The 22,383-nt window shown below is 41.4% G+C and overlaps 1 protein-coding gene across 1 annotated transcript in view; it reads left to right on the top strand.

The window, feature by feature from the left end:
* The window catches only part of LOC119389360 (basement membrane-specific heparan sulfate proteoglycan core protein-like), a gene marked incomplete in the record, with an annotated part of 213,331 nt that overhangs the window by 184,886 nt on the left and 6,062 nt on the right, over positions 1 to 22,383 (top strand). Inside the window, 11 exon segments of the mRNA XM_049414410.1 lie at positions 1,432 to 1,622; positions 4,702 to 4,819; positions 6,413 to 6,561; positions 8,460 to 8,577; positions 11,090 to 11,270; positions 11,884 to 11,981; positions 14,253 to 14,525; positions 17,244 to 17,348; positions 18,204 to 18,392; positions 19,252 to 19,512; positions 20,318 to 20,477. Coding sequence (XP_049270367.1) covers positions 1,432 to 1,622; positions 4,702 to 4,819; positions 6,413 to 6,561; positions 8,460 to 8,577; positions 11,090 to 11,270; positions 11,884 to 11,981; positions 14,253 to 14,525; positions 17,244 to 17,348; positions 18,204 to 18,392; positions 19,252 to 19,512; positions 20,318 to 20,477 — 1,843 coding nt within the window.

Genomic DNA, 22,383 nt, shown 5'->3' with positions numbered 1-22,383 from the left:
GAAATAAATCTTTTCAGGTTCTTTTGACTGTGATGATACCTAAGTACCTAATCTGCCAAGTGTTGTCTTTTGCTCTAGCTGTGTATGTGAATCTGCATACTGGAGCAGTCATGTGCAGTCGTGTGCACTCATCGCGCAGTCGTGTGCGGATGAGGCACGTGTACACTGCCAAAACACCAACTGCGATGCAAGGATGCCTGCACTGCAGTGACAGGCAGTGTTCATTTTTATCATTAGCCTGTTCACTCCACAAATGAAAAGTTAATGAAAAGTTATATATATGTACTTAATTCTTTTTGTTTCATGATGCAAGTAGTTGCCTGGATTTCTTTCTCTTGATACTGCCCTCAGTACTTGTATTGCATGCATGCACCTTTTCTTTCTATTTTTCATGTGGTAGAACTGTATACCTTGCAGCTATTTATCCCACTTTTAGGCAGCAATAAGGTGTCTTTTGTTAGCTGCAATTTGCTCTGTAATATGTACAGGTGCTCCATAAATTAAACGGAATGCACGAGCACTGGCCGACCTGTGTCTCCCTACGCTAGCAGTGGTATCATGTGCTACCTAGCTTGCATTAAGAAATTCTGTGAAGCGTTTCGATATCTTTTAAAATCCAGCCTAATTAACAGCTCAGGGGAAATGTGCTTGTTCAAGGTGTCGATGCTAGGGGAACCTTTATGCGATTGCAACAACCACTTATTTTTGTATCATTGATGGAAACATGGTGGTTGCCTTTGTCGTTATGCGATAATTCTTGTTTAGCTTCAGCACAAAGAAGGAGCGATGAAAGAGGAAAAGTGCGTGGATTAATTGTCTTCGCTGTGAAATTACATAACAGTGGCAACAATGGCGGTCATCGCATTACCAACAAAGCAAACATCAGGCAGTGGTGACAGGCGCTGCACATGTATCAAGCATATGCTTCTGATAAGAGCTGCTTGCCACTGATAAATAGTTGTGGCAAGCTCAGAAACCTCTCTAGCATCAACCTTTAGAAGAAACACTCTGTTGCCGGAGCTGGCAATAAGGCACTTGGTAAAATTGCATTGCATGACCATTGCAATTTATGTATGCGCATGCCATGTAGTACACACTGCTGCGGGTAGTGCACAGAGATGTGGTTCGGCCACTGCTAGCGTGTTCCATTTACTTTTTGGGGCATTTGTACCTTTACCGTCTGGGCATTCTGCCCTGCATGATTTCTGCATGTTTGCTACGTTCGCAGCTTTTATAATTTCTAATTAGTAATTACCATTTTGTGGTAATTACCTTAGTGAAAGCTACAATGGCCATCACTAAGTATCAAGAGTCTACAGCACGACTCGGTCATACAGGATAGCGCTAGCAAATCCGAATAGTGAAAGACTTTTTACCTTTCTCTGTGACTGTGAAACTATAACTCTTTCTTTACTAACCTTTTCGAAAAAGAAACAATGGCCGACATTGTTTCCGAAGATGACTCAGGTGCTGGAGAGGGGCCCCACCTTACCATTCAGCCAACAAGTATCGAGGCCAGGAAAGGAGAGACTGTACACTTTGAATGCAGAGCCTCTGGACGGCCAACACCCAACATCACATGGTCATTTTCTGGTGGCCCAATGCCAAAGAATGTGAACCAGGTTAGTTTCCATAAAAGCAGCTTCTGGCGGGCACTGCATCATTTAAGCATGTGCCCGTTTCTAAGGCTGAGCAAATGAGTCCATGGAACTGCTGAAAAGACAGGTTTGTTTGGAATTTCTTTTAAGGTCATGCCCGTGTACTTAGATTTGGGTGCAACTCCAGGTGGTCGAAATTTCTGGAGCCCTCCACTACGGCGTCCCTCATAGTCATACTGTGGTTTTCGGACGTTAAACACCAACAGTTATTATATGTTATTATTTAGTTAAGGTCACTGTTGTGTCACAATCTGTATAGATTTTATGGAAAGGAACTATGCGGCTGTGCAATTTCAGGTTGCATGATTTTTCACATTGTGTCAATGAACAATGCAAATAAAGTGCACTTTTTTTTCTTTTTTTTTTACTAGAAACAGGACTTAAACATGTGTTTGGGGAAATGAGCCTTTCAAACATTTGTGCAAACGGCCTTGTCTAAACTAAGTGTTCCTAGAGGGTTTTGCAAGTTAGGTTGCCTTTAAGTGAAGCTACCTCTATGACTTCTTTGTTAGATTTCACGTTGGCATTGAGACTAGGTAATGGAACCGAATGCGTAAAAGGGTTAAACAAAGTTTTTTTTTTTCGTCCTCTTAAATCTTGGTTGTACAATTCAAATTTAGTCACACACACACACATGCACGCATGCACACACACACTAACTATAACTAACTAACCTCGACTTGCATAGATAAAAAAAAATCTGCCGTAATTGTGGTAGGTCTGTTTGCACTGCTATAAGCAAATATCTAAAAATACCAAATCATTAGGCTAATGTTAAATGTGAATTGAATAACAGGATTTTTTCCCTTCACAAAAAATGCTGAGCACTCACACATTTTTACCTAATGCATATTTTACTTCTACTTATAATACAGCTATGTAATTAGAATTATTTACCTAGTTTCCACTGTTCAAATGTTATTTCTTAAGTCAACTTGTGAAGTGATTGATGTTTTAACTAGAGCTGTGTGAATAGCAAAATTTTGGGTGCGAAGCGAATTCGAATAATAAAGATTGAGTGCGAATCGAATCGAATAATTTCGAATAATTTTCAAATATTTCTCAAACATTTTTTGAATAATTCGAAGTGAAATTACAGAAAAAGTTGCAGTGAATCCCTAAGTATGTTCTTGTGAGATAGCAACATGAAAGTGTTTCTTTTCGCGAGGTTGATGAAGCGCTGGTGGGGTCATATTTCATAGTTGTCTTTCTTATCAAGAATGAGGCAATGTAGAGGCCGAATTGTATTTATGTACATGATTTGGTGCAACCAAAGTGTTGCCGACAACACTTTACACGTGATAGGCAGAGATGCCATTTCCTCAGCCTCTCCTTGTCTTTCAACTTCTGTGGAAGGCCAACTGATGTGGCAGACAAGGGTGTGCTCCCTTCAAGTCCGGAGTTCCAAATCTGCCTCGTAGACGTCGATATATAAGAACATCTGAAATTTTGGATGCTAAAAAGCTTCGGCGTCCGATTTTTCAGACTTCCTGCCCAAATTTCAGGTCCAAAACAGCATTAATTGAGCCCCCAACTCTGCCACATCTTTCATCTCCATATTGGAACCAGCGTTTTCTTGAGTTAATACATTTGCGACCGTAGCGGAGCTTGAAAGGCAGCTTTGCCGCAATACGGGGGTGTAATGAGGTGAAGCATATTGAAAATCTAGGGACCACTTCCAAACGGACGTTGACTGTCTCTTGGCTAAGTTGGACCGTAACGGACCTTGAAAGGCAGCTTTGCCGCAATACGGGGGTGTGATGAGGTGAAGCATATTGAAAATCTAGGGACCACTTTCAATCGGACTTTGTCTCTTGGCCAAGTTCGACCGTAACGGAGCTTGAAAGGCAGCTTTGCCGCAATACGAGAGTGTAATGAGGTGAAGCATATTGAAAATCTGAAGGGGTCACTTTCAACCGGACGTTGACTGCATTTGTCTTTGGGAAGTTCGAATAGTTCGAATAGTAAAATTTCAGTGCGAATCGAATCAAATAGCAAACACTATTCGAAAAATATTCGAAATTTCGTATATTCGCACACCCCTAGTTTTAACTACAGGCAGCAAATGTTTCTGCTACTAGTAACCCGGGTGACTAATGAATATTGGGGAACAGTAAAAAACACTGCTGCTTGCATTAAAGTGTGGTTTGAGTCTTGTCTTTAGCTGCACAAGCCTTATATGTATGTATCTGTCCTTATAAAATACAGAACATGGAAGAGGCACACACACACACACAAAAGAAAAGAATGCCCTGCAATGAAAATTTGATATTAGGAATGCGCCTTCGTATGCTTATTTTTGTCCTAGATGCATTTTTTTACTGCTTGAGAGCATATATAGTCTTGATATTATGCATCTGCATATAAAAGATTTGTATTTGTACACAACACAAATAGCACAGAACTGTCACAGTACATATTGTTCAAAAGACAGGAGCTTTTATTACTGCATAACAGTTAAAAGAACGAATAGAAACACATGGCAGGTCACATTTTCTTCGAAAGACTAAAAGAAAGTGACAGTATTGTGAAATATTATCTCCTCCAATATTACCCAACATATTTTGAAATGTACCATGATATCGCTTGCATTAATGTAAGTATGTGATGTTGGAATGGCCTGGTCACTCAGCAGAGAGAAATGACTGGTATCTCTGCAAGTGTGCAATGGTAATTAAATTTAATGACAAAATAAAATAAGGTTGGCTCGTGGTGTGAGGTGACTGAAGACAAGGTAGCAAGACAGTGTCAAGAAAGAGCTTAAAGCTCCAAGGAGTGGGGGAAAGAGTGGGTGATTGGACAAGTGGAAGTAGCATAAAAAGAACAGCAGCCTTCTAAGTAAATGAGATACAGAGAGTAAAAGGAACGTCATTCCATATCTCCTCCATTCAAGGGCACTCACAGGATTTCTTCAAATCAACCAACTAAGCAGACAAAATGAAGTGCTGTCACTTTCTCCACATGAGATAACTATTTTAATTCGCAGTTGTTGTTGCACAGTGGCAAACAAGCCTTCTTTCTGAGTGTGAATTTTTCCCTCTAGGTGGGAGGTAGGCTGACTTTGCTGAATGTTGACGAGCAGAACCAAGGAAGCTACATGTGTGTCGCAAGCAATCGTTATGGAACAGCACAAGGCCAGGCACCTTTGCAGCTAACAACAAGTATGCCTTCAGTTTTGCCATCGTTTATTTGTGTTCAGGAGCTCTCTTTATTGTATTAAATGTTCATCAGTGCACAGCATGTTTGCAACATTGTGTCAAGTTGCTCTTGTTTCCGGTCATGTTTATATGTCTATTGAGAATTTAAAATCAGTCTCTGTTTTTAGCAGCAAGAAACAAGGTCTAAGTCAGGAAATGTCAGCACAACTAAAGGATCAATTTCTGTCGCTGATTGTAGTGCAGACAAAGCAACCGTTGAACAACTATGCTTAGTGTTTAAAGAGTGCATCACCCACCTTGTTCGGCGCCATGTTCCGAGCCTCTCAAGCAGTAATTTAAGCAAGAGGAAGAAGCCATAGATTAAAGGCCATCTTATTAAGCTTATCAAAAAGTGCAAGAGGGCTCTCTCTCGATACTGCCAAAATAAATCGTATTATAACTTCGATAAAATGAAGAACTTGCCGGCACTTTATAAAATGAAGTTGAGAACTAGGAAAAATTATTTTGAGGGCTTGGCCACTGACTTTCCTAATTATAAGAGGTTAATATGAAACGATGTGGTAGCAAGAAAGTGAGTCTGCCGAATCTACATCATGACGGCATGGCTGCAACTGAGAATAGCAATAAAGCCACTCTTTTCAATTACTTTTTTAAATTGGTTTTTCACCCTCCCACGCAAGTTATGATTGAAATTTGAAAAGAGAAGAAGTGTTTGCCCTTGGGCCACATAGAGCTTTCATGTAATAAAAATTGTGACAACACATTGATGAAAGTAATGAGAACTAACAGACAATAATGCCAAGGAAAGTATAGGGGATGTTATTTGTAGTAATTAGGATATAAATGTGAAGAAAGTAGTGTGGACGAAAAGATAACTTACCGCCGGCATGGTCCGAACCTGTGACTTTTGAATAATGCGTCCGATGCTCTACTACTGACCTACAACGGCAGTCATCCTCCCGTCCAATTAATGGGGTATATATGTACATTTAAACCTAGGAGGGTTAGTCAACGCCGATCGCAGCCATGGCGGCAAGTGTGGAATGCTCTTTTTCTGCCTGTTGGCATCATGTAGCACGTGACTCCAAGAAAAATGAGCCCTTAAAAGTCATCCTCTTTCCTTCATTCATAGTGAGGGTCTCGTTCTGGCAGACTTGATGCTTTCAGGTAGTATGTGAGGGATTATCGGTCAGCTTCCAGCTCGTAAAAAAGATCACATGCTGCGTACACTAACTTGATTGACCAAACAGATTCCACACAGCTTCAGAATGACCTTAATCACGTAGAGGTAGAGTGTAAAAATAATGAAAGGGTACCAATAAGTGTGTTCACGTCAGCTGAAGGTATGAAATATGTTGTGTGTCTTTAGATTAGTTTTTGCTGTAACCTGTGATAGGTACCAGGACCTGATAACACTGAAGAAGACATGCAGTTTGGGTGAGTTGGTAGGTTTCCATGATAAATATAAAAGGGACGAAAGAAAGAAGTAACACTATCGGTCATGTGTGAACTGTAACAGTTCTGTGCGATGATGTATTTATACATGAGCTTTATGACAATAGCTTGTTTTATTGGTTACTCTGCCACCTTTTACAGGAAGGAACATTCCTTCAGTGCACATTGAACCGGAGAGACAGACGGTGCGCCAGGGAGAGGATGCAAAGTTGCGTTGTATTGCAACAGGAACACCCACACCAGTAATAAAATTTGCAAAAGTTGGGAGCAACTTCACTCATAGGCACATTGTAAGTGCATTTCTTCATTATGTATAGACCCTGCCTGCTTTTATGTACTACATCCATTCGTTTCATAATTTGGATATACCCACTCTTGCTGTAGACTAGCCACGATTGTGTAATCACCTGCCAGTATAGCTTAGTGGCTGTGGTGTTTTGTGGCTAAGCTTGAGGTCGTGGATCGTATTCCAGCCACAGCAGCCTCTTTTCGATGTGGGAATAATGCAAAAAAATCTTGTGTGCTTCAATTTATAAGTGCATGTTAAAAAAAAAACCCGAGTTGTCTAGATTAATCCAAAGTCCCCCACTAATGTGTGCCTTGTTTTAATAGTGTGGTTTTGGCACATAAAACAACCATTTGGGCTAATTGGTAACGATTCAGCTTAAATGTAAAAATGGGGCGCAGTACAAAACAGGGACAAAAGAAGAGAATGACGACACAGGCGCACAGTCGCAGCTGGAAGTTTATTAAAGAGGCGACACATATATAGCTTACACATTAAAGCCCGTGATATGGTTTCTCTCGCCTAAAGACAGAATGACTTTCCACCTTATATTTGTGAAGGCACATGCATCACAACGAAACCCCCCCCTCCTTTTTTCGTTGTGACGCATGTAAAGGCACATTATTATTTTTCTAGTATAATGTGTACTTTTTAAAATACATAATATTACATGTGCCTTTTGGGGAGAAAGACTTTTTCTAAACTGAGTGTGTTACAAAGTAAATCAGCATATCACAATAATCTGTAATCAGAACTGTGGGCAGTGCAACAAAAATGAATGTTCTAAACCCATTTGAGCAAAAGTTATGGTATGTTGAACATTCCCAAGTGAGTCCATTTCAAGCTGGGATTTCACTTGAATTTATGCAGATAATGCTAAAAAAATATGAACAAATTAAGGAAAACAGGGAATATGAAGAAATTATTCATACCTTCGGCTGTCAAGAGAAATGCAAAAGATAGAAAATTATAGAAGGTATATTGAAGCAGAAAATTACTTTATCACAAACAAAGGTGTAGAATTAAATGAGGGGGCTCATTATCCCACACATATATGAAATAAGACAAGAATTATTGAAAACAAATGGAAGAAAGGTTGCCCTATTCATGACACCGTTATCATAGGTCATTATCCTTTTGCATTAATGATGCAAATTTCCTGCTATTCAAATTGACCAATGTTTCCGTCATACAGATGTAATGGTGCTGATTCTAATTTTTATTACTTTAGACTCTGTGAAGTGTTTAGTGAATTTTCATGTATTTCAGGATCACTAAACTGCTGTCTCACACAAAAAGCGAGTCTACTGCTGTAACTTTGCATAAACAAGTACTCCAACTTGCAGTGTTCTTGGTCACAGTCAGACAGAAAGTACTTAAATAACAGAAATTGAAAAACGGTATATGACTGACATGCAGTAATATTCATTTGAGAGAGAGAGAGACAGAAAAAAAGATACACCTTTATTCCAAGAATGTAGCTTTAGATAGGTGTCCTTAGTCCAGGATGCCTTGAGGTTGGAGCTGGCCAAGACTCTCTCCCAAAGCTTGTTGGCGTGTGAAGGGTTGGGGCTTTTAGAGGAGGTTATCTGCAGCCTCCTACTCTATGTTGAAGGGTTCTCTGCAGAAGCGCCAATGTGGAGAGAATTGTGAGGTGATTTCTGGTTGAGTGTTGATCTGCAGGGCCCAGAGTAATCTCTCCTGCTCTCTAGGCAGTGACTTATGTGCAGAAAGGTACGTTCTGCGGGATAGCTTGTAATGTGGTGTGATGTTGTGGAACGAGATTATTTGATTCAAACCTGGTATGGTATTGGCACCGGTATGAATGAGTGCCAGTTTAAGTGCCAGTTTAAGGTCGTACTGAACTCAGTGCTCTTGCTTTACATGCACTACTATTTGCAGGTGGAAGGTGACACACTGACAATTGAACAAACAGTTGTCCAAGATCGTGGTCACTACATCTGCTTGGCAGAAAACAGAGAAGGCATAGCTCGAGCCACTGCTGTGCTGGAAGTGGATCGTAAGCTTGCATTTTTTGCTAACTGATAATTCTCGACTTTTTATTAAAGAGTCTTTGGGTGTATAAGGCCATCAGTCCTAGGCACATTTTATAACATGCCTAAAGAAAAGCTTGCAACAAGACAGGATTATCCTGCAGAAGCCAAAGAAAAATTCTGAGCCTTATGAGTATGAGATGCAATTTACGCATTAAGATAACTTTTGATGCATATGTAAAGCTGCTTACAGCAGGTTGTTTAATACATTTATCTGTTGTGACAAATGGGTAGCATGTATATATTTATATAAACATCTTTGCTTGAAGATTTCTGGACTGCACATTTTTGTCTGATGTCATTAATTTCATTGACAGGTGTGGGGCAGAGTCAGTGCGTACATAAATAGCTGCAGGCAAATAAGCATGCAATTAAGCCAGATGTAAGCATAGTACTACGTGCATTTGAAATTGTCAGCTCTGTAAGTGTTGTGTGTGCACGTCCCAAGCCAGGCTCTTTCTCCTCAGCTTTTTTCACTGAGCAGTTGAGGCTTAAGCTCCACCTTCCACGCCCTCTGCCGGCGTACCATAGATCTCAAATAATACGTTCTGTTTTTGTCTGGTTGATCTTTGAGGTGCCACCACAAACCAGGCTGCTCGTATTTTATTCTCCTGTACAAATGCCAAGAAGCCTATCACATCGGTTGCATGAGTGACTTTCCAAAACAATGAAAGAAGGGGAATGGATCAAGGGCTAGTTTCTTTTTAGGCGCAAGCTATTGAAGCCAAGGAAGGCATAGGGGACATTATTTGTAGTTTTTTTAACTCTTGTAATTATGACATAAATGGAAACGGATTAACCCTTTGCAGTCCGAAACATTTACCCACTTTGCGACCGTTCTGGTCCAGAAATATTGTGCCAGCTTTGAGCACCATGAAAGAAGAACAACCATGCAAGAAAAACTCATTGGACGTTTACCTTTGCAGTTGATATTGTGCGTAAGTCTTTCAGCAATACTTGGGCAGTGTGTGGTGCCTGACTGCAGACCCCTGTGGCCGTGTGGCATTGCCGGGAGGGGCCCGACAACAGAATGCAAAGGGTTAGAACCTACAAGGGGCAGAACCTACAACCTTCGGATAATGCATCCAATGCTCTAAGAGTTGAGCTACGACCACTGTCGTAGCCTAATTGGAGAGCACTTTAATGTTGCAAGCCTTATATTTTAATAATAAGTGGTGAACAATAATTAGCATGAGAGTGACCACAAAAGGTGCAGTACAGTTGAACCCCTCAATAACGAAATTGCCGGGGAAGTGAGTTTTGTTCGTTATTATGAGAATTTCGTTGTTGCTAAAATAGAAAAATACGCACACCAGTTACTTCGCACAGCCAAAATTACTTGAAGAAGTCACTTATCTGGCTCTGTTTCACGTTGTTCTGAAGGAGTTTGATGGCTGGAGCCTCACAGTTTAATAAGCTTTGCATAGCTTCGTCATTGTCGCGGGCCCCGAGGAAAAGGCGAATCATTTCAAAAGCATCAAGAACTTCGCACGAGCTTACGTGCCTTACGTGTTTTGTTGTTTTCCTCATTCTCGTCATCACTCATATTTTTTGCGCGCTCCTTTGATGATAGTGTCGTTGCTGAACTCTTCGTGCACAATCTGGTCAGCGTCAGCACACAAAAAGTCATGCAGTTTAATAGCGTCGTGTTGAACTTGTGGCTATCATCGTCATCCTCATCAGTCTTAATGTTATCATCATCATCCAACTGAGTGTAAACAGCAATGGTCGCACCTATGCTTGTTGGTGGAAACGTATGTGCCCGACTTGTTGAATGAGCTGTGCTGCAATTTCCAAACACAGTTATTCTGGATTCTTTCACTATGTGTACATGAGAATTTTGGCCCATAAAAGCGTGATAACTGTGACCAGGATCAAACCTGTGACCTTGAGCTGAGCAGTTAGTTTTGATCTCTGCAGCCTTATCGTGAGGAACATGTAGCATCACCTAGCAGCTAAATTTCGTGAGGAAATTTTGCTTTAAAAAAATTACTACCTTATTAACGAAACTTTCATTTTAACTTTTTATAAAATTTAGTGAAGTAAATAAATTCATCTTGGTCTGTGGTATGTTTTTGTTAAACTTAGTTCTGAGAGTTTCGTCCAGGGGCGTAGCTAAGGGGGGGGTTGGGGGGTTCAAATTTTTCAGTTTTGCTTGCGTATATAGGCACGCACACATACAAACGCACGCACGAACATACATAAAGAATGGTTGAACCCCCCCCCCCCGAAAAAAATTTCTGGCTACGCCCCTGGTTTCATCATATTTGACTTCTTTTTAAGTACTTCTACATAAATGCTAGGCCATACTAAACTACCAGACTGCTCGTGTTTATAAGTAATTTACGTACTAAACTGGCTTAGTGAAATAGCAAGTTGAGAATGTGCAAGAGATGAGAATGTGAAGGCAATTTTGAGTATAAGCATGCACTTTAGCAGATGCAATAAATGCTTCTTTTTTTTTTTTCTCACTTCTAGGGCGGGAGGTTCCACTTGTGGAGATCTACCCCAAGAACATACCTCCACTTCACCATGGAGACACTGCATTTCTGCAGTGCAGACCCACAGCTGGGATACCAACACCGACAGTGGAATGGACGCGGGCTGACGGCAGTCCTTTCACTCCCAGCACCGAATTGACTGGTCCTGGAATAATTCGGTAAATACCTTGTACATGGAAGGTTCTTAGTAAATGAATGCTCTTACTACCTGCAGTAAATAACAGTAAAAAATGCAGTAAATAAAAAGTTTGTTCAAGTTGCTTTATTTTTCGTCCACTTTGGTGTCCCACTGAAGGTGTGTGTCAAATTGGGCCAGTTGCTTGGAGTGTAAAGCAAACACCTACTGCTGTAACAAGGCAGGAAATGCAAGACCTAGTGCAGTGTTGGTCTTAACAAAGTTGATTTTACATGGAATAACTTGTCTATGATGCCTATTTTATGCCTTTTGTTGATGTCCATGTGCGAAAAGAGCAAGGAATGGACCAAAGTGGTCTAGCCATTTGCACTTAGAACTTGCCCCACACACATACAACACAACTGAATGAAGCTGCCGGGACTGGCATATTAAGAAGGGAGTGCAGATTCAGAGACAGTGTTTAATTCTTAAATTCTTAGAAATGAGACACTGCTTTCAGTTTTTTGCATGCACAATTCTACGATTACAATTTGCCTTTTTAGGAACTTGGAACAGCTGGATGTCATAAATCAGCACACTCTTTGTCAGTGTATATATATATTGACTGTCTTTTTTTGTTTTGTTTTTTCTTTCAGATTTACTAGATTCTCCAAGGATGAAGAAGGAACATATGTTTGTTCTGCTGAGAATGCAATGGGCAAGGTCACTGCGCAAACGGCACTAAAGTTGCAGGGTGAGTATGAAAATTTTGTTTCAGGTACATACTTGCATTTAAGCAATAGATTGCAGAATTTCAAACTCATATAATCAAGTATGAGTTTTAAAATATAGTTGAGAGCAGCACTAATATAGAAAACTGCCTAGCATGGCAGCTTCATGAGCAGATTTTCTTGCCATCTGTGGTAGACATAACACAAGTGTACACTGGTTGGCAGTGGGAGCAAGGTGTGAAACCTCCAGCAAAGAAAACTTGAGTAAGATATTCAGAGACATCTGTTCTCTGAAGAAATCGCACTTTCATATACACTGCGGTGAGCAATTTTTCTTATCTCACAGTCACTATACGACTATAGCTTAAAAAGCCACAGTTTCGCAGCAAGGGCGAAGCAATGAATGCGATAGCAACAAATTAGAATGTCACATGAAGAACGGAAGCAGCTCGATACTTCCAGCGCACCATTGAAGCGCAAAGGACGCAGAAAAAAACGCACACTGGACGAGCGCAAACTAACAACGGTCACAGTTCGGCACTTGCAGCGTGCTGCTCAAACACAACGAAGGACGCTCGAAAAGAACGCACAGGTATACATAGGATAAGCGCGAACAAACAACTGTCACAGCTGTTACTTCTTCGTGTTCAAGCAGTGTGCTACAACCCAACGCTCTTAGATATTTTTTTTCTTGAAAAGTGCGACGCGTAGAGTGAACCCTCCACGTCTCCTGTCTCGCGGTGGCGTTTGATGCACTGTTTACCCGGCGTTCCACATCGCGAGTGAGTACAGAAATGGGCCACTTTTTAGTGCGTGCCTCAAGGGCAGTTTTCACACTGAGGCAAAATCCAGGAGCATTGCTTTAAAGCACGCCCTTCTACCGCCGAGCTCTGACTACCACCAGCGGTAAATGGTGTATATATATATATATAGCTCATCGTTAGTGTTCCAAAGAACAGATGGCGCGGGGTCTAGTTGTCTAACGCGCTGCGCTGCGGAGCGAGGGGTCGCCGGTTCGAATCCTGGTGGCGCGCTTCGGACTTTTTTCTTCTGATTTATTTTCCTTTCTGGCTTTTATTTGTATATACATACATATCCGGGACATGACGGCGACGGCAACAGCGACAGCAAAAATTCGCCGAAAGTGTCCATATAATTGATATCGTAATAAAACTAAAATCTGCAGCAGTTTTCAAGTGGTGCACATTTATTTAAAGCAGCATATTGATCTGATAGGCATTTTATGATAGCAATTATCAGGATGGTGAGATGAGCCTGTGGTAGGTGGGGGCAGGATACCACTCATCTGTTTCTCTGGCTGGCAGTAATCTCAGTGCAGCTGGGGCTATAGGTGGGCTGTGCATTCCATACTGCAAGTAATCTGTGCCAGAGTGTAATGGCTGGTGGCTTGTGTGCATGGTCTTCTTGTGCCCCTATGTTCATGGTCTCACAATTTCAGTGACGCATTGAAGCGAGAGGTAATGCAGAGCATTTGCTCACTTCCACTTGTGCTGTTCATCATACCAGCATTGTGGCCAAAAATATTCAATCATCGAGTGAGATTTGTATGCTTGCATGCAAGCGTGTGACAACAAGCTTGTTCATTTATTTAGCCAGTTAATGTTTACTGCAATATATACAGCCACTAACTTGATGTAGTTGTACTACACACTGAAGGATACACTGAAGGTACATTGATGATGTACTGCACATTGAAGGAAAAGGACATATTTAGGGTGTCTTTCTGACACACAGCAATAACTGTCATCTAACCTGTATCTATTTCCTTGTGTTATCACCGTGCGCCCGGTACTTCCAGGTCACAAGGGTATGTGCGCCATCAACATGACATTGCATTCTTGACAGGCAAGTAGCGAGTGCATAATGTTAGAGAAAGGAAGTGCAAGCTCGTCAGATGATAATTATTGTTGTGTGGCAGAAAGATGCCCCAAATCTTCTCTTTTTCTTCAGAGTGTAAACAAAGTAACAGGGCATGTAACAAGACCAGAGAGCAGGATGAATAAGTGCATTTGTAGCATCCTTCTGCTCTTACCTGCTCTCCCATGTGCCATCATTTATTTAGCTTCAACATGTACCACCCAGCCCAAGTCAGCACTCTTGTTTGATACATTGCTCTCTCAATCAGTGCTTTGCCTTTTGGCCTACATACTTTTGGCTTATCCTGTCAAACCAACATACTAATTCACACCCATCTTGTAGCCTTCTTGTGAATGAATTTCCTTTCTGTCACAGCCAAAGGAGTTCGGAGGACATTAGATGTTCAATATTTTCAGGGACACCATTTGTGCGCATCCTTCAACAAAACCCTTATGCTGTGAGGGTTGGTGACCAGATCAGGCTGGACTGCATCGCTGAGGGTGATCCAAAGCCTACGGTTACCTGGGAGCGCATTGGCCAGCCCATCACCACTTACTCCAACATCGATGAGCTGCAGGGTGGCACCACCACTCTGTTCATTCGTCGTGTGGCACCTTCAGACAGTGGCATCTACGTCTGCAAGGCTGCAAACCATGGAGGGGTGTCTGAAGAGAGGATTGAAGTTACCGGTGCGTATGCATCTAAAGGAAAGTGGCATGGTGTACTAGGGTTGAATAGGCAGATCTATTAGGGCATAAAATGCTCGCATTAGCATTAGCATGTTCCACATTCTGTGTCTTTGTAGAACACTATTTGAATGAGCACTAATATAGCAGAGCACACCCCTGCTCCGCCTTAACTTGACACCATCGTCTTACAGATAAAACGGAGAGAAAATGCAGCGATACCTCGTTTATTCAACCCTCGTTAATTCTGCATATCGAATAGTTCGAACTTTTTCTCTCGTATGAGCAGGCACTTGCATTACTTAATAGCACATAAGTCTCGATTTTTATTTTACCACACACCATGCATTTCAAATAACCTTCAGGAGCATGGCAAGCATGAAATGCCTTAAGTGTAAATGCATAAGAGCAGTACCGGTGCTCGGTTTCAATAAAAATGAAGAGGTGCATTGCCATAGTTGTCAGGAGGAATCCTATGAGAAAAGCAGAAACGCCTGAATGCCTCGTGCTTATTAGTGCCATTTATAGAACTTATTTTTGCATTTACTGCCACTCACGACACTACCTTGACCACTTGCCTTCAGAACCGAGTCGGAATGCACAGTCACTGTGGATGCGTCAGGACTAGAGCTCTGCGAATAGCAAAATTTTGGGTGCGAAGCGAATTCGCATATTGAAGTGTGAGTGCGAATTGAATCGAATATTTTTCTAATATTTCTCGAATATTTCTAGAATATTTTTCGAATACTTCCAAGCAAAATTGCAGAAAAAAAAGTCAGAGAGGATTCCTAAGCATATTCTTATTAGATAGCAACATGAAAGTGTTTCTTTTCGCTAGGTTGATGAAGCACTGGCGGGGTGGTGTTTCATGGTTGTCTTATCGAGAATGAGGCAATGTAGAGGCCGATTTGTATTTATGTACATGATTTGGTGCAACCAAAGTGTTGCCAACAACCCTTTACACGTGATAGGCAAAGATGCCTTTTCCTCAGCCTCTCCTCCTCTTTCAACTTCTGTGGAAGCCCAACTGATGTGGCAGACAAGGGTGTGCACCCTTCAAGTCCGGAGTTCCAGATCTGCCTCGTAGACGTCGGTATATAAAAACATCTGAAATTTTGGATGCTAAAAAGCTTCGGCTTCCGATTTTTCGGACTTCGTGCCCAAATTTCAGGTCCAAAACTGCATTAATTGAGCCCCCACCTCCGCCACATCTTTCATCTCCATGTTGGAACCAGCGTTTTCTTGAGTTAATACATTTGCGACCGTAGCAGAGCTTGAAAGGCAGCTTTGCCGCTATACCGGGGTGTGATGAGGTGAAGCATATTGAAAATCTAGAGACCACGTTCAATCGGACGTTGTGTTGGCAAAGTTCGACCGCAACGGAGCTTGAAAGGCAGCTTTGCCGCAATACCGGGGTGTGATGAGGTGAAGCATATTGAAAATTTGAAGGGGTCACTTTCAATCAGACGTTGACTCTATTTGTTTTTGGGAAGTTCGAATAGTTCGAATAGTAAAATTCCAGTGCGAATCGAATCGAATAGCAAACACTATTCGAAAAGTATTCGAAATTTCGAATATTCGCACACCCCTAGTCAGGACACATTGACAATGACTGCGGTTTTGTCTGCACTGGCTGTGGCAAAAAGCAGTTTCATTCTGACTCAGCCTGGGCACACTTTAAAGTTATTGTTTATACTTTCTTTTTTTCCTTCTTGCAATCTGTGCTTGGCTTTTTTTTTTAAATGTTAATGCTTGTCAATGTTAATGGCATATCACCCATCTGTACTTTATTATGTACAGTTGAAACTCGATCTAACGAAGTGACGAGGATTCTCGAATTATTTCGTTAAATCGGGACGCTCATAAAGTTGACAAAGGGATTTCTTGGCTCTTCGAAATCTGAAGTTACAATGTAGTGACAACCAAAAGCTACCAGGCCACTGTTCTTGCCACCAATCTACTTACTCCTGTGCATGTGAAAAGTCCGTGAGGGTGTCTCTGACATGGAGCCTCACTTGTCGGCCAGACTTAGGAGGCAGCATGTCCGGGCAATGCAGGCCAGAAAGACGGTTACACGAAGTAATGAGCGCGAACGACATGGGGAGACGTGGAGAACAAATGAAGTGATAGTGTGAGTAGGCCAAGTTAAAAAGTTCCAAGGAGACGATCAGTGCCATGAAATCGCGAAACCAACCACTGCCGCTTGTAGCACCATCCGATTACGTAAGAGCGCTACCGGCTGCCGAGTCCATTGCTCCATGCATGAGCGTGGTGTGCAGCCTCATGAAATCAAAGCTAGGGCCGTGGGTAGGGAGCCTAGACGTTTTAATGCGATAGTGTTAGTGTGCACGCTTAAAGAAAAACCCATCTCTGCAGAATTGGATAGAAATCAACGCTTTTTATCCAGGTATTTCTGGAAGAACTTCGTTACATCGGGTTTGGCGGCCAAGCTAGTTTGTTAGTTTGGGTAGATGATAACACTGAGCCCTATGGGTATTTGCTGGGAAAGTGAAATTCTTCATTAGATGGGGAACTTTATCAATTCAGGTTTTGTTAGATAGTTTTAACTGTATTTGTATTTCAATGTTAATACCTCCCCCTACACTAATGGCCCACACGGGCGCTGCAGGTATTGTATATATGTAAATATATAAACAAATCGTGGAACACAATTGTAATATGTTAAACGATGAACAAGGCTCTCTTTTCTTATGTTTTCAGTTGAAGGGAACCGCCATTCACATTCCATTCCAAGGCTGGTGGCAGATGATAGAGTTGTGACTGCTTCAATTGGAAAAAGAGCAGAGCTTCGCTGCCACATTGAAGGTTAGTTACCTTTAGCATTTCTCCTTGCTTCTTGTGTCAGTTTTCTGTGGTGCCCGAGCATGCGGTGTGATGTGAGAGAATCTTTTATATAATGTGAGGTATGTCTGAACCCAGTAGTTACAGTTTAATCTCGTTATAACGAACACCGATATAGCATGTTATTGGTTATAGCAAACTAAATATGAATTTTGGTAGGTCACGCTTCATTTCCGTGACATTTATACTTTCTATATAATGAAACCGAAAACGCGAGAACAACCATGATATCGGCTGCAACGAAGAAATATTTGGATCACGCAAGGCTCTAAACTCTAAAGGCAGCTTAAAAATCAAAATAAATATTAAAAGACAATTTGCAACCACATTTTTTAAAATATTGGTAGTGACATTAAAAATGTGGTTAAGAAAGTTGCGGAAAACTTCATTCTGCACAGTGCTGAAAAGTCGCCAGATGAAGACTACATCACATTACATGGGATACCAGACTTTCAACTAGTTTATTTCCAGTACATCACTCAAATATATCTTCAAAGATGCATGTGCACATATTAGAAAATACCTAGATATATTTGCGTAACATATCTTTAATCCATACCTCTGTTTAATGCAGTATTGATGGAGTTGCATTTGACTCACCTTAGCACTGTTTTACATGCATGGTGCTTTAACAACAGCGCAAAGGACGAGACCAAGAAAGAAAGACACAAATGATGCTGTACTTGCAACTGGAAGAAATGGAAGAAAGATTTAGCTTTTAAAGCCAGATAACAAGCATGAGCACATGCTCATTCTAATTTCAACCAACTCGCCCAGTCTGCCATCTGTTTTACATCACCTGCATCTTTTTCATTTCAGGAACATCTCGTCCTCTTCAAATTGTTTGGTCAAAAGTCTTGCCCGATGGCAACTTGGCAGAAGTTCCTTCAGACAATGGCATTGTGCACTTTGAGCGAGTGCAGGCAAGTGATGCAGGCGTCTATGCTTGCCAGGGCAAAGAAGATGGTGCTGCCATACTGGACACCCGTGTTACACTCGCTCTAGTGGGTAAGGCCTAAGTGCATTATGGCATCCTTGTTGCCCAATTTTGGTGGCTTAAAATGCTCTCATTGTGGCACCAATTTCTTTTTTTTAATGCTTCTCTCAGGAGTGTGGTCAAAAGGCGAGTGAGTTATTAATAATCTTTGCTCAAGAACACCTTTTTGAAAAGTGCTTGGTGTGTTTAGCACATAGTACTATTTCTCTGCCCAACAAGAGGTTGCATGGGACGTATAACCAGATGTATACGTTAACGAGCATGAATCATTAAATTTTTTTTAGAAAACTTTTAATAAACGGCCTCCATACTGCTCAGCTTATTGGTGAATTCAGGTTAACGGAGGTTGTCTTGTCGAGACAGCCTCTGATCTTTTTTATGTGGCCACAGAACCTGAATGTTCATTTCGTAGAGCTGGTTGGCATTGGCATGACATGCACTTGTGGCCCAATTTATGGTCAGAACATTGGGCTGCTGGTTGTAGTTGGTAGAAAGTTCACGTGTTAGTACTTCCTCTTGCGCTTTTTCCAAAGATCCTATCACACTGCTTGAATCGATTGTTAGTTTCCGTTCATTCAACCACCTTCCTCTCCTATCAACTCTTGCTTCGTTTAGGCAGACCACTTGGTATGGCTTTAGTTTCCTGGCACACTCTCTTTGTCGCATAATTTTGTTGCCTGCTCTTTCCCAGCGCAAAATTTGTCTGCTGGAGATTGTTCACATGTAATTAATCTGTCTGATACGCCATGGCCATAGAGAAAAGGTGCTACAGCTATGCAACTCTTTTGCTCTTTGTAGTTAGCATTTTCTAAATAATCCTTGTCTTTGTTTTCCTGTCTTACTTTATCTACTGCTTCTTGCTCTGGATAGCTCCGCCTCGAATTCAGCTGAACCCGACCCAGCAGACAGTACGTCCAGGCCACCACGTGTACATCCAATGCTCGGCCATCGGGGAGCCGCCCATCACGTACCATTGGACAAGGCAGGGTGGGCAGCTGCCTCCAAGCACTGTGCAGAGGGATGGCCTGCTCGAATTCCGTGGTATCTCGATCTCGGATGCTGGTCGCTATATCTGTACAGCTGCCAATGCTGCCGGAGAAGCTGAAGGGGTTGCTGATGTCAGGGTCACAGGTATGTGTACTGCCTGTAGCCATTCATATAAATAAGAAACACTTTGTTCTTTATTCTTTATTCGTACATATCCCTGCTTTGCCTAGAGGCAGGGGGGTTACAAATGTGAAAAAAATGCATACTCATTGTCACTGCACACTTGCTCAGACGTCACACTATTCCACTGATTAATAGTTTTAACAAAAAACGAATTTGTGTGTAAGTTCGTCCGGGCCCAGCATGGCCTTATTTTGTATTTGTGATCGGTGCGTTCAGATATATAATCTGGCTGTTTTAAGTAAATGTCTCTATCAATTGCCGTTTTTCTATATCTATGGTGATGGTGCTACTGATACAGCACTACTGTTGACTACACAGGGCCTGACAACAGCCACGTTTTTAATTTGCTTGCAAAGTGCAAACAGTGCACTTTTGTAATGCTGCTACTCATACATATTGAATATCAAGAGCCTGAAATAACGTGAAGAAAACTTATTCTCTCTGTTACATGTTTTATCCGTAACTTTGTGTTACATTGTAAATTTTCATTTGCTAGTATAAATAAAAGGATGTGAATTGTAACATTTAACTCCTAATATAATTAAATTGAAGCCATTTCTAGAAGGTGCAATAAAATATTGATTGCTCTGCATCCTACACGTGTCAAGAAACATCAGATTTTTTTTTATCTGAATGAGAGCTAGAAAGTTCCTTACATAGCACTGCAAGTGCAAGCCTCTTTCATTCAATGAAAGTCTATGAGGTGGACAGCAAATAAATGTTTACCACAAGTGGAAAACTTTGATAGCTAAATACTTTCTTGCAGAGGGTGTTGAAATCGGATCACTGCGAAAAGAAGAGACAGCATTTGTGGGCTCAAACATAGAGCTGCGCTGTCCACTGACGGGCTCCCCTGAGAGAATTGAATGGACAAAAGACACCCATGCCTTGCCACCAAATGCTAGACAAGTGAATGGAGAACTCTGGTAACCTGTTATTTCACTTTGTCACATCTTTTTTTTTTCTTTGCTTACATAACATTGACAAGCTTGTTGTTACTGCCTGCGTGCAGCATTTTGTGGCCTTATCTGTATGACAAGTCATATAATGCAATTAAAAATGATTTTTTTTCACACATACTGCCGGCCTTGCTTTCAAATTTCAATAGGTTTCAAATTACAATAACTTATTAAATACAACAGCTACAACAAGTGAATCTAGAATTTAAGCTTCATGAGTAAAAATGCACATCAAGTGGCAATATGATGCAGGGCATTAGTACTAAAATGCATATAATAATGTGATGTGTGGAAATAAAACAGTACAGGTCACCAATATTACTATGAAAGGAAGTACGATTTCTTTTGTTGTTAACACTAGAGTTATGAAGATGAAAACGGTGATAGGAATGCACCTGACAGCTGTTTTATCGGCCTAATGCTTAAATGAATGAGCAAGGTGCCTACAGAGATGCACAATCTCATCTCACTCTATGATCACAGGTTTTCGTAATGCTGTCGTAATGAACAGCACAAACAGAAATGAGCAAACGTGTTGAGTAGTTTCTCAGTTCTGTGAGGTAATGTGAGCTGCAGTATTAAGTATGCAGAGATCTGGGGATCCCAGCGAAGACAGTGGCACGAAGCGACCTGCTCGCTCAGCTTTTGCAACCACCCCGGACTACTTGCAAGACATTGCGATGCCGTTGAGAAGTTTTCACTTGGAGTTTCCCTACAATTGATTTCAGTTTAAAAGTTGACATGTGAACCCTTTTACATGTTTTATTCCTTTCATAGTCCTTTGGCATATTGTGGCAGACTGCTGCACCAGCTTACCATTGTGTTCCGCAAGGGCTGTGAGTAGTTAATATGCGGTAATGGTTTAAAATGAAGTAAGTTTTTGTCTTTCACCGAACTGCTGTACTAAGTCCTTGCAGTGCCTAAGTGCAGGAAGCAGCAAGCTGGCTAGTGGCATCAGAATTGTGGCTATATGGGCCTGCTGGTCCTGCATCAGCAACAACAGGTAGCGCCAATAGCACAAACACAAAAGAAGATGCAAGACGACGTGATACGAACTCCAACTACAATCAGTCGTTTATTTTCTACCAGACATGTTTATGTTGCCCATCACAATCACAGATGTACGCATCACTTTCTTAGAAAGGATAACTCTTTACCACACATGTGTACAGATCGAGTGCTTACACACCCAGAACCCAGTAGTGCAATCTTCTCTGCCTCTATAATTTCATGGGTAAGCTTGTCACCACTTGTGCTGACAACACTACGCTGCACAAGAAGTAGCTCGCAGCCACATGAACTGCAATGAATGGCAAGCCAGGCACGACGCACTTTTTTTACATTATTAGTATGTTCTCTTAAACAATCATTTATACATTGTCCTGTCTGTCCTACATATTGTGTATGAGAAAATGGGAGAATACTGTACACCACGTTGGAAGCACAGGCCACGAATGAAGTAGTGTGCTTCTGGTTACGCACATGTTGCATGTGACCTCTCTTATGTAATTAGCTTCTGAGGTGAAAACACAACTTTGACCTCCGAACAACCTGCATTTTTCTTGATATTATGCAAAGTCTTATGAATATACAGAATGTCAGTGATTTTTTCATTTGAGTGTCAAACGATGTGACATCTGAACAATTGACGTCCTTCGCATCAGTGATTCAGCAATGAAACACTGTACATGCATTGAGTACCCTGCCTGTGACAACAGCTTAGATTGGTAACAGAGCGCTAATATGTCATCTTGTGTCTTCTTTTGTGTCCGTGTTATTTGCGCTGCAAATTGTCGCGTTAAAGAGACATGGCGTGCAAACACGGACACAAGAGAGAAGTCAAGACACCACAAACGCCTTCTCTCTTGTGTCC

The sequence above is a fragment of the Rhipicephalus sanguineus genome, chromosome 4, assembly GCF_013339695.2.
Source record: "Rhipicephalus sanguineus isolate Rsan-2018 chromosome 4, BIME_Rsan_1.4, whole genome shotgun sequence".
NCBI lineage: Eukaryota > Metazoa > Arthropoda > Arachnida > Ixodida > Ixodidae > Rhipicephalus > Rhipicephalus sanguineus.
This window is presented reverse-complemented; position numbering and strand designations above follow the sequence as displayed.